At 33.0% G+C, this 13,516-nt stretch overlaps 1 protein-coding gene and 1 long non-coding RNA gene across 2 annotated transcripts; one reads left to right on the forward strand and one right to left on the reverse strand.

Annotated features, from left to right (window-relative positions):
* Positions 1-6,364: 6,364 nt before the first annotated feature.
* LOC148788208 (uncharacterized) lies at positions 6,365-9,317 on the reverse strand. Its single transcript, XR_016065419.1, has 2 exons — positions 8,525-9,317; positions 6,365-6,790 (listed from the first exon to the last, which is right to left on the reverse strand). It is a non-coding gene; the product is annotated as an uncharacterized LOC148788208 (long non-coding RNA).
* On the forward strand, positions 9,290-12,336 carry LOC105161758 (myb-related protein 2). Its single transcript, XM_011079560.3, has 7 exons — positions 9,290-9,690; positions 9,772-9,986; positions 10,067-10,143; positions 10,579-10,636; positions 10,730-10,799; positions 10,890-10,959; positions 11,380-12,336. Exons 2-7 carry the CDS (start codon positions 9,776-9,778, stop codon positions 12,133-12,135), a joined length of 1,242 nt encoding a protein of 413 aa, XP_011077862.1. The 5' UTR covers positions 9,290-9,690; positions 9,772-9,775; the 3' UTR covers positions 12,136-12,336.
* The last annotated feature ends 1,180 nt before the right edge of the window (positions 12,337-13,516 follow it).

Here is a 13,516-nt window from a genome sequence, read left to right on the forward strand (position 1 = left end):
AAGATGTTGTCGAGATTTCACCATAAACACATGCTGTAAGCACATTAAATTAATTCCAGTTAACAATTCCCAATTGAGTTGCCTGAACTTGAGGAAGAGTACAGAACTGCTTATTGCTCTGTCATGGTCATGATCTCATACCAAGCCATTGCTTTTGAGGGGGGGGGGGGGGGGGGGGCGTTAAATAATGCTGCAAATATGGACGCCACAAAGTCCCACTGTAGAGAGTAAGCATGATTGTGTGAATAACCTTCCCCTGGTAACACCTCTTACACCTTAGGTCAATGGCTACAGGCAGTGTCTATAGTACCCCACAGCTCAGGGATTACCATAAAATGTGAAGTGAGCCTAAACTAGCTGGAACCAGATTCCTTCCACCATCAACATGCTCAAAAGAGATATCATTTTTCTTGTAAAATATGAGTTAGTGGGACTTTGAAACTTGACAACACCACCAATCTCATCTCACCCCACTTTCCACCTAAAATGGTTAGAGTTCAAAGGTGAGCCACTTTATCATAAGAAGACAGGGAAACTGGCAGTGACCACAGAAACTAGAATATGAAAATCGACTTCAGAGTTCCAGTACCACAAGAATGATAGTGGGACTCAAGGTAATCTCATTTTCTAACCGGCCAGGCCACTTGCTAAAAGATAACGATACAGCATTTGGCATGCCTCACATCACTACCATTGAGAGTCTCATCATGGTATAATCCTTGCCACGGCAAGTATCATCATGATATCATCTGCATGTTTCTGCTCGCCAACAGGTCTTTCACCTGGATTGCAGGTGTCATAATATAGTAAGCTAAGGTTGGCTTAATAGAAAGCACAGAATGGTATGACTAATATGCTATCATACTTAGTTGCGTGTTAAGAATTGGAGAAAACGAAGGGAGACATCAAAGTTCAATGGAGCTGCTTCGAACTAGGTGAGTTTCCACTCCTGATAATGGATACACTTTGGACTAGGTGACAACTCCAGCTCCTGATAATGGATACACTTTGGACTAGGTGGCAACCCCAACTCCTAACAAAGGATACACTTCAAAGCCTCAAATTTTCACTCATACATTAGTTAAAGCAGGTTTGTCTATGTGATAGTAAGAACGACCCCTTAGATATACAAATAAATACAAGAATTTGCAGAATATCATATCCCTTTTCGTGATGGACAGAGAGAATAGGAGTACCTATCATTGTCAGCAATCATACCCAAAACACTTGGATCAGAACTTCCATTGAATCCCTACAAGTGGATTTGTTACACTCCCTCTTCATCTCAATTTCTATAATTCAGGTTATATTGAACATGCATATAAAATAGCACTTCATAAAGATTAATGCAGCTAAGAAGTACTTCAGATACCATTTGGAAATTATTGTTCCTCAATCTTTTCTTATACCTTCATATGACTTTATCTCCTCTTCTTAGCAACATAAATGTTTATCAAACCATTACCCATTTCTTGCATTAGTTCATCTTTTCTTCCTGCTTAAATCAAACATGGATTCAACCATCCCCAAGATATATGTACTCCTCCGTGTTTATACATGGTCAATTCACATAGATAAATTAAAAAAATGTGCCCATATCTATGTATATAAGCAATGAGCCACATAAAAGTAAAAGAAATGGTTTACAAATTAAACTTTCATCAATGACAACAATTAACCAAATAACAAAAAATACCGAGAATGGACAATGACAGTGGTGGTGATGAGGTGAAAGAACACGGCAAGAGAGGGCCCCAACATATCCAGAACCTTATCGGGCACGAAGGCAAACTGGGGTTGAGCTGCGGATACTTGAAATTGGGCAGTGGGATCTCGGCGAAGAAACTGGACGCGGCGGGGGTGGTGAGGGGCCGGAACGGCGGTTTGATGGATATAATTTTGTAAAACGAGTTAAACTGCCGCCAAAAATAAAAAGGGAAATACAGCTTTTTTTTTTTTTTTATTTTTTTAAACATTTTATTTTCTTTATATTGAACTAATTATCGTCACAGGCAGTTCTCATAAGCATATAAAAAAATTTCTTGTGAGATATAAAAAACTATAGAATTCAGTAAATACAGATAAATAAGTTGAGAGATAAATATGGAGTACTATATTAAAATTATTATTCCAACCAAATTTATTTAAAGAGAATAAACAAAATAAAGGATAAATTTGAATATTTAAAAATTAATATGAATTATCTTTTATGATAGTATTGGATAGATATTGATATATCTAATTTTTTATTCTTCTCAAATAAATTCCTTGTAAAATATAAAGGAAATATTTGCAACTGTTTAGATTATAAGTTGATTTAAAATAAAAATTATAAGTTATTTTTTATCATCTGTTGCAGTTTATTGTTAAAACTATAAATATTAAATTATTTTTTTAAATACTCCAATTTCATTTTTTTAATTTTTATTTTTTTATACACGCTCAAATTTTACTCACTGTTTATTTTATAACTTTATCTATAATTTATTTTTATCATAAAGATAGAAATTATTATAAATATAATGACGGTGAGATATTATTGAGCCTTATATGAAACTTATATGTAAGGCCCAATAAAATCTTAATGGCCCAACACCAACCTGGATCAGAATTAAAATAACAAGCACACAACTCTTTGAAAGATTTCCACTAAGTTCAAGTCTGCATGTCATTTGGGTTCAGGCTATGGGTAGGCGTCAGATCGGGTTCTTCAAGTTCGGGTTACCCAATTAATCGGGTACCCATTGGATTCAAGTAACTTTGCATGAGTGGAACTTTTTGTTATTTTTTAAAATTATATATTTATTGTATAATAAGTAAATTATATTTCGTTGTATATTTATTTTAAATTTGATTTGAAGTCAATCTAATCTAAAAAAATTAGTATTATATCTTAATTTTTTAATTTGATATATAATCTTACAGTAAGGAGTATTATTCCTTTACTTTCAATAGTATGAAAAAATAAAATCCGCGATAATAACGTTATTTTCTTCGTATTAACAAGAACAATATAACAAATGAATTATTTATAACTTGAGGAGAAAAATAAAAGAAAAAAGGCTAAGCCGTAAATACATATTTTCTTGTCTTAAGCGGCTACTCTATCGGGTTTTGGTCTCTACACCCGAACCCAATCCAATATGGCATAATCTGATTTTGAGATTAACCAAATCCATCAAACTAACCCGAATTATTCAACCAATTTAAATGGAATCGAATTAGGTTTAGGTCAGATCGAGTACCCGTATCCCAATGCCCACACTAGGAATAGGTGCTTTAGGGTTACTAATTTACTATCATATATGGCACTAATGCCGTTTTCGTTGACAAATATTAGATTAATCCGTTTATATATTCATCTTTTTCTTAACTAAAAAAGATTATTCAACTATAAGAAAATGAGAGTTGTATGATAGAATAAGATTATTATGGCAGATGAAGAAATGAAGAACAATGATTTGCATTCAAGTAGCCTACTTAGAAGTGAGTATATGCTCTTTTCAAGTCCAACATAATAACCTCAATTTGCATTGCCATTAGCATACAACAAATGCTTCAATTTCCCTTTGAATGATTTGCAGAAAGGCAGTCTACTCGCTTCTCTTTATATTAGCCATAGTCTCGTATCGTCAACATTTTTTCTCAAATTAAGATTATCGGAAACTTTTTATCTAAATCAGATATGATTGAATTAAATCAATCACATAATAAGTGTGATACAATTGTTATGTGATTGATTATTTTCTTTAAACTATATATTAAATACACTGCAAGTTTATTGTATTTGCTATATAATTGATTTTAGATCCAACCAATTCCGATTTGAGTTAGAATTTCCAAAAAAAAACAAGCTATGCACCTTCCCTGAGGTTTTAAGTTTTGGCAAAGACGTCTTCTTTTATAATTTTTTAGGCAAAATTGCACTTTTGGTCCTTATAGATAGGGCCATTCTAATTTTTAGTCCCCATTTTATGGTTGACACTTCTAATATCAAAGCTCTAAAATTTTGACACTATTGATCCTATGCTATTAAATGTTAACGAAAACTGTTAGTCATTAGTCGTTGATTGGAATAATTAGTGTCCAAATTTTATTTTACCCCTATATTTTTCATAAAAAAAAAAAAGATTAAAAACCCCGTATTGTAAAAATAGGATATAAACCCTTCGTATTTTGGCAAAAATCCTTTAACCCCCTATCCCCAACCCAACCATTATAAGAAAATAGCTCAATAGCTATGAAAAAATGATGCGAAAACCAACGTCGAGCTAATTAGCAAGTAAAACTTTCGTTATTGATTATATTATTTAATATATGTATTTTAAACAATTCGTTGCTAAATTTATTATCAAGTAAAGTTTTTATATTAAATAATGTAGACTAACAATGAAAATTTTACTTGTTAATCAACTTGCCACTAATTTTAATTTTTTTCATTACTATTGAGTCCTTTTTTTACCGTGAACCCCCACACCCACCCTTGCAAACTCTCCACCACAATCGCCCCATCCCCTATGAAGAATTTCCAAGGGGTAGGCTATGGGGTGAGCACAGAGGAGGTTGATTTATTTATTTTTAATTTATAATTATACATCTAAATAAATAATATAGCAATTAAGATAATTTATTTTTTTAATTATCATTATATTTATAGTGATAATTAATTTTAGATATTGTTCATAATAATTTATATAATATATTTAAATTAAATAATATAATTATTATAATTGATTAATATGTACATTTAGATAGGTATTTAAATTGAAATATAAACTTTATTATATTAATTTTTAAATATAAATTATAAAAAATTAAAAATTTGATCTACTTTTTTGATATTTTATTATTTAAACAAATATATTGAAGAAAAAAATTATTTATTTTTTAGGAAGGAGAATAATTAAAAAAGGACCAAAAAAATTAAAGGAGTTTGATTTTATAAGATTAAGAAAGGTTATTTTAGTCAATTAAGTACGAAAAAGAGACTTTTCAATTCAAGGGTTTTTAATCTATTTTTAAAACACATTGAGATTTTTAGCCTTATTTTGAAAAATATAGAGGGATAAAATAAAATTTGAACATTTATTGATCAATTCAACGACTATTTACTAATGATTTTTGTTAGCATTTAACTGCATAGGACCAATAGTGTCAAAATATTAGGATTTTGAGACTAGAAGTATCGTTCCCTTAAAACGAAGGATCAAAAGTAAGAATGACCATATATAATGGAACCAAAATTGCAATTTTGTCAATTTTTTTACCAAAGATTTTATTAAATTTTTAGTTAAAGACTAGAATTACCCTAACCTCATATATATAAAATCTACAAAAGGTATTTGCTAATTTCTATCTTATAAAAAGATCAATAAGTATATAATTAGAATTGTTTTTAAATGCATAAATTTCAAACTGAAGTAAGAGATTAAACTGAAATAAAAAATAGTCATCCTTAATAATATAAAGTGTATTAATTTTTTTTTTTGGAAAACTAAAAAAAGTGGGTTATTTGAACTTCATTATTTTCTATATAAGCTATAATATGTGTTTTATATAGTTTTCAACTTAATAATTTATATTTGATATTGTATTCTGTTAGAAAAGTGTAATATAAAAAGTAAGGATTAATCTGCAATGTTTATTTTAATAAAAGTAGATTTCAAAATTTTATCTTTTTTATGTAGCTTTGAAAATCAAAATATTGTTTTAAGTACTTATTGAAAATAATAACTTAACTTACTTGCCTTTTAACTTTTCATAACACTCATTAAATATTTTAATTTTTTATGAGTACTTCACATACATAATTACCAATTCTATTCAAATTATATAATTATATGGCTTAAATTAAAATATTAGTCACTCTCGTACATTTTTTAGTTATATATTATTATATTTAGAGATAATTACATTCACACTCCGTAATTTATTATTTATTTATATAAAGCACTCATGTCTTGCATAATTCAGCAACCACCCCTGACAGTCCACAAACATGAATAATTTGTTTAATAATATTAACGTTTCTGGTAGATGTATGATATGTGTAAACAGATCAGGAGTGTCGAAAATTGAAATATATACATTTTTGTGTTAAATTAATATTATAATGTATAGTGAGAAATAACCCACAACCAATCAGTCTTGGGAATTCTAGAAGGACCAAGAATTTTCTGTGAAATCTATCAAGTGCTCAGAATAGTGGGTATTCATTGCTGACCTAGTAACCTAGTATCCTTGTATCATCTACAGGTAATATCGACGTGCATGTAGGCATGCAATGCAAGAGTTGATGGTCTATGTGCTAATATCCCACTGATATCATCAACGGATAGGAGGAAACTGAGAACAACAAGGCACAACATGATAAGGATTCACCTATATGAATGATTGTAATAACATATTCTCTCTTTTAGAATTCATTGCACCTGCGCCTACGTACTCAAACTGTTGGGACAGTAGCTTGGCATTTGACTAGGCTAGCTAACTGGATGTTAGCACAAAAATAATATAAATAAATAAAAAGAAAAGAAGATAAGCAAGGAATAACAGATGTTTTGGCAAAAAGGACAGTACTAATGAAGGATAAATGCTCATAAGTGAGAGGCATCTTAATACTTTGTTAAGCAAGAGGATAAATGAAGAATGGAAGGGCAAAGAGGGAACCCATTTTTCGTGGCGTTGAGTAGGAAAGAATCAGCAATGTTCTTGACTTGAGAATCCGGCCCATCGCCTTTAGCTTGAGTTAAGATTCCCAAATTCCATTCCTCAGAATCTCACTCTTTTCCTGCAATCGAATAGAATAGCATTCCGTGGTCATTTTTATCGTTTCTTCAGCCAATGGAATCACGTATAGTCAACAGGTAGCAGCCAATCAGAGCTCTACATCAGTTTCTGCTAATGATTAAAATGTCGTAAGGTTCTGATTAAGTGAAATTACGCAATCAAGCACAAGGGTCCAAAAGAAGAAAAGTTGAAGTACAGGAAAGAATAACAGCACAATCTCAAGTGGGGAATATTATACATGCATGATACATTTGAATGCAATGGTTAAAGTGGAGTGGCTCGCATACCGTACAATTGAACAGAGAATAGAAGTAATGGCTTTATGGCAACATCAAAGAAAGGCAACACTAAGTACTTTTAAACGTACCATTACTGGGAAGATAATTTGTGGTCCTGCAAGAAATGAAACCAATCTTTCTATATAAGGTTGTCCAATAACACGTAAAACATCTACTATTTCTACCTTCACTTAAAATAATTTTGTCCCAGAACTTTGATATCATCACTTTGCTTAGTTTCGCTATCTTTGTCTACTCCCCACCACACAGTTAATGTATAAGACTATAATATCATATTGCACCAAAGTTAACATAAAAAACTTGTATTGGATGCTATACTTGTAGATAATGTAATTTAAGTCCTAGAGAGTTTTATCTGGGGCCATGAAGCTTGAAGAGCACCAGATAATTCCCCATCTTCAATTCACTCCTACCCACCTGCCAGAAAACTGTTGAGGAATTCTGCTTTACCACTTTGCATAAAGGTTTCCAAGATTCCTCCAAACTTCATAAAATATCCTAACATATGAGAATCTAAGGACCTTTCCTGGAAAGCTTGATTGGAACTGATGCACAGACAATGTTCAAGGGAGAAGAATATCACTTACTTCGCACCATATTATTCGATTGATAATCAACCTTGGTATGTCTGAGAATTTCTAACTACATTTTACAGCTCTATGTTATAAGACATAAACACAGTACCACAAAGGCTGAGTTTACAGCTCTATGTCATAAACACAGTACCACAAAGGCTGAGTTTACCGGTTGGTAATCCCCTCTTTCACTCCTAAAGAATAATTCCTCCATATCAGAATCCAATCATCAGTTGCATGGAGATCTGATCATTTCTTTCTAAATTTATCAAGATTAGTGATTGCTAGTCTTGAATGTCACTATAATTCATATGTGATTTGAATGCGAATCCTCCCTATTTTAACATATCTAACTTATAGCCATTTTAAAGGAAATACACTAAAGCCAAAATGATCATAATGACAATCATACAACAATAGCCATTTGATGATTCATGTCCAAGTATCTGTTAATGCAGTTAAGTCTCAGGTCAAGGGCAAAGCAAGTGATCATCTTCTGGATATGACTTGTCAGGTTTCCGTCCAGTGCAAGTATGGAAGTAAGTACAATGCCTTTATTTTCTTTTTGAAGGGTCCCATTAAATTGGGACCATTCTTCTTTATGCCATTTCAAGAATTTAAAAGATCTAATTGGGACCTCACATCTCTCTTTATTAATTCTGTCTGGGCTGAATAAGTACCAAACTTACCGAAGGAGACAAAAAGGAATGTATTCGTTATACCATTCCTGGCCTTCAAACTATGCCAATGAGAAGCATTTCCCTCAATGACTCCATGTATGAGATTGGATATGAGAATAAGCCACATATTTTATTAAGACATTTATAAAAGTTAACGACATTTAGCAAGAAAGATGCTTACATGCATTGACTGTACACAAGAAAAGGAAACAGGAGCGTGTCGTCACGTACTACAAGTAATGTGCGATGCTTTGAAACAAGCAGTCCCATAGCAGGTGTCTTCATTTCATGAATAAATTCCATCATTACCAGAAAGAATCTCCAACCTGTACCGAAAAGGATCAAATTGCACAGAGAGCGAGAGAGAGATTAAAGATAAAAAGACAAAGGAAGCAGTTCACAGAATTAACATTGTTTGGGGCAAACTTAGGAAAAACAGAATAATGTGTTGAAAATTTGAAATCTATGTATCCCAGGTTGCTAAAAATCATTCTCATATCAAGTAAACCATGAAACACGGTCTAAACAACATCCGAAGCTTTGCCTAATCATTACACCCATCAGAGAAACAGGGAAAAAAGAGAAAAGTTGCATATGTTATCCAAGCCTGGCATTGAGAGAATATCAAAGGAAGCATCAAGTTGCCAGTTTGCTTTTTTCTTTCTTTTTATTTTTTCATTTTCATGTATCCAATTCTAACTAGATGCTTCAGTCAACAGAATCTTCCTTGTGAAAAAATTGGCTTTAAATGTTCAAGACATCATACATAGTGGATTCCTCCAATTCACTTAAGAAGGGGAAAAAATCCACCATTCATTCTGGGAATAAGGTTCCTAAACTTTGCAGATTACAAATATGAGTGCAGTGAAAATAAAGACTGAGGTGGAACTATTCTTGTATCCATCGTAAGGTATTAGGTTTTATAATAATTCATAATGAGGAATTTAAAATGGTAGTGCTGCTGCTGGGGAGTGAAAAGTGAAGCTGCAAGAGAGGACCCACAGATGCATGAAAATGGAAGGACATGATATCTTTTCAAGTCACTATGAAGATTGAATTGGATCTGATATTCTTTTGGCCCTGTTCAAGATTCTATGCCTCACTTGTATCCTACTCTCACCTGTGTTTCTCTCTCTCTCTCTCTTTTACCCCTCATATGCTTATAAGGCATCATCAAACAAAACTCTAGCATGTGAAACTGGTGAAAACAAGAAGCAACACAGAAGAGAAGTAGTCGGTAGCTGTCTTCTACCAGATTGCAAAATTATACTATACAGAATATAACAGAATCATAACTTGCATTGAAGGAGGAAGCAGATTTGAAGAGGCAAATTAGATCCGTTTCAGGTATAATTATTTTTCGGTTACTGATCTTTCTTTTACTCTTAACACAGAGCTAATAGTTGCAAATTATTATAATGAAAACAGCAAAATGTATCATCACCAAAGCCACCAAGGAAAGAACATTCACAGTTCCGCAAGGATGTCCATTCCATCCGAAAGGCACTTGTTCCTTCAAGGTGCAAACGGCACTGGAGATTCAGGACTCGTGCTCTCCACTGATGCTAAGCCAAGACTGAAATGGACTCCGGACCTACATGAACGGTTTGTCGAAGCAGTAAACCAATTGGGTGGAGCAGAAAGTAAGCATATATAATATTTTTGAAATCATAAATACCAAATTGCAGCACTCGACTAACAATATCTATTCCTTGTGTTTCAGAAGCTACTCCGAAATCAGTCTTGAAACTTATGGGAATTCAAGGATTAACCTTATACCACTTAAAGAGCCACCTTCAGGTAAATCTAATTTACAAAAATGTGATCTTAGAGTTCTACTGAATGAATAGGCCTATCAATTTGGTCATATATTTTTCTACCACCACTAAAAACTTAATATTATTTAACGATGGCATGCCTTTTTGCTGCTTCAAATCCCAGAAAATATGTAGGATAATCATCAAAGGAACATAGTAGTCCTAATGGACTAGAAAAATCCTACATTTCCTCAACACATGCATGTATTTGTGTATATGTATATTCACATACATCACTTGGTTACATGTGTGCCTTGTGCATAAACATAGAAGTAAAAACGGTGGCCTCTTTTTGCTCGCAGCATGCCCGAATTTGTGTTTATGTATATTAACATTCTTCATTTTATTTAAATATGTGTTTTGTATGTAAACATACATGTAAAACGGTGGCCTCAGATTTTCTTGATTTTGCTTGCAGAAATATAGACTCAGTAAAAACCTCCATGGACAAGCTAATAGTGGGAGCAATAAACTATGTAAGTATGATATCCAGGTGCCTAGTTTTACATATTATATCTTAGATGTAGGATTATATATTTTGCTCACCGGGTTAGAGAATTAATTTGCAGCCACAGCAGATAGAGTACCTGAGATGAATGGAACTCACATGAGCAACCCAACTATTGCATCCCAAACAAAGTAAGAACTGCAGAACCTTAGCTTAAATATATTTGTTATTTCTTATGTCTCTTCAGCTGATGTTGTTTTAATTGTGGTATCTTATATCAGAAATATGCATTTAGGCGAAGCAATACAAATGCAAATTGAAGTGCAACGAAGATTACACGAACAACTGGAGGTAAACAACAAAGAAAATTTCCTTGTGCATAGTAAATTCTGCTCCTATTTCCAATACATGCGGATTTACATTATTACTTTATCAAACAAAATCAAGTATGACTTCTAGCCTAACTCGGCACCCACTGAACAAAATATGTGTTAATAGAAAAAAGAAAAAGGAAAAAAAAAGTCATTGAACATTATTAGAACTTGTAATACCACAATTATCACAACAATCTCATATTTTATAAGAGATGCATCAAAACCGCATCCAATTCTGGAGTCAAATGTCTTCTCTATTAATTTTATGATGATAAGTTTATCTTCATGTTTCCAAAGATATAAAAATTTGTATAAGCAAATGGTCACAAAGCACTCAAAATACTCCTGGAGTTTTATGCTGATGCTATTCCAATAACGGACTACTCTATTTTCATAGGTACAGCGTCATTTGCAGTTGCAGATAGAGGCCCAAGGTAAATATTTGCAAGCTGTACTAGAGAAGGCACAGGAAACCCTTGGAAGACAGAACTTGGGAACAATGGGTCTGGAGGCTGCCAAGGTTCAGTTATCAGATTTGGTTTCCAAAGTATCGACCCAATGCCTGAATTCTGCATTTTCAGGAATCAAAGAACTGTCAGATTTGTGCCTGCAGAAAACACAAACATCTCAGCCAACAGATTTATCGACGGACAGCTGCTTAACCTCATGTGATGGTTCAATGAGGGACCAAGATCAGTATAATCCAATCGGTGTAAAACCTATAAATTTTAAAGCACCTACAGAGCCAAGGGTTAACTATAATGAGACCAGTCTAGGGAAATCAGAACTCAGATGGCCTGATGACCTGAAAGAGGGGGAAAATTTTCTTTCAACGGCAAATGACAGTGTGGAAAATGCATTTTTGACAGAATCCAACTTCAACAGCTTATCAATGAGCATTGGACTTCAGAGCAGTGAATGGAATGGTAATCGCAACTATCCAGAGAAAGGATTTAAAGGAGCAGAAGCAGCAGTCAATTTTTTTAACCAGAGCACCGACAGCAATAATATTAGCAACCCAGAGAAGCAGAAGATACCACCAGAGTTGAAACTGCCTCTACTATCAACAAAACTGGACCTCAACACAGATGATCAGAACAATGTTGCTTCACATTGCAAGCAACTAGATTTAAATGGATTTTGCTGGAGCTGAGAGTCAGCCAAGTTCTGTATGAGCTACTGCTCCAGATTTTAATGAAACCCAAAAAAAAAAATCAAGAAGAGGTTTGGATTTTGTCATAAAAACCTGGTGCCTCGATTTTGTAAATTGGGGGATAATCATTCAAATAACACAACCTCCATATCTTCTGGAGCACTGTAACATTATGACATTTATACATACACAATTTTTCAACCTAGCATTTAACTAATGACCCCAGAGACAAGCATGTCATGTTTCTTGACAGTCTACAAACTTGTCGATGAAAACTAAAGAACACGCACAATGTAATCAGTAGAACATGATCATTTACTATAACTGAGTATGGGAGTGTAGGGAGAAATCCTTCTTCCATAAGACCATTTCTTTAATAAACACGAACTTATACAAAAAATTGTCACTGTATACATACACAAGATCAAACCACGCATAATTAATTACACATCTTTTCGACGGCTCTGCATCATGATTTTGTTTAAATGCATCCAAATAACTACTCGAATCCATCAGAAGGTCTTTTGCATCTTCATAATTCAAACTGTAAACGAAAAACACTCTCAGCTGGACAAACAAACCGACAGTCTTGATTCCCAAATCCATCAGAGCAACAACGGTATGTGGATAAATGACCGATGATTCATTAAATTTGATTCCTCGCTTAAACTTGAAAACGTACAATCACGGGAAACGAAGAGTAAGGAACCATGTAGAAATTCTAAACACACAATCGATCAAGCTGATGGACCAGCATGCAATTCAAATTCAAAAAATCATATTCTATTAATTATAAATTAAACAAATCACTATATATGGTGTATTGGAATCACAAGCGTACATTAATTTTGTCATTTAATTTTTTTCTTAGTGGATCTGGCCTAACTTGCCATAGAATGACCCAAATCACTAACAAGGACAAAAGGAAGCCCAAGAGATAGGCCCGTTTTGATTTACTCATTTTCCTTATATGGGCCCACATGCATTTCCCTCAAATATTATAAGATCCAACTCAAACAATCTTAAAATTCATTAAAATATTAATAACTTGGGATAATTGCACTCCCTTCTCCTTAAACCTGGTGTAATTACACATAAATTCTCTATGATTTGAGAAACTATATCTAACACATTTGATTTTTATTTTCGTTTAATAAATAAATATCTAATTGATCAAAATTTACTGAATATGCTGATGTTAATAAAAAAATATTAAATAAAAATTTATATTTACCCTTGATTGACTTATTGCAGGTCAAACAATTTTTTTCGAACTAAACTACCCTTATAATGGTGAAGATATACATCCTCACATGCATTATGAAAACGTATGAGGGTGATTTGATTATAAAAAGATTTATTTGACCTGCAATAAGTCAGT

The sequence above is a fragment of the Sesamum indicum genome, linkage group LG5, assembly GCF_026168435.1.
Source record: "Sesamum indicum cultivar Baizhima isolate 11 linkage group LG5, ASM2616843v1, whole genome shotgun sequence".
Taxonomy (NCBI): domain Eukaryota; kingdom Viridiplantae; phylum Streptophyta; class Magnoliopsida; order Lamiales; family Pedaliaceae; genus Sesamum; species Sesamum indicum.

Coding starts and splice junctions, on each gene's coding strand:
- LOC105161758 (XM_011079560.3), top strand. CDS start 9,776: ATGTATCATCACCAAAGCCACCAAGGAAAGAACATTCACAGTTCCGCA. Junction 9,987..10,066: donor CCAATTGGGTGGAGCAGAAA/GTAAGCATATAT, acceptor CTTGTGTTTCAG/AAGCTACTCCGAAATCAGTC. Junction 10,800..10,889: donor ACTATTGCATCCCAAACAAA/GTAAGAACTGCA, acceptor ATCTTATATCAG/AAATATGCATTTAGGCGAAG.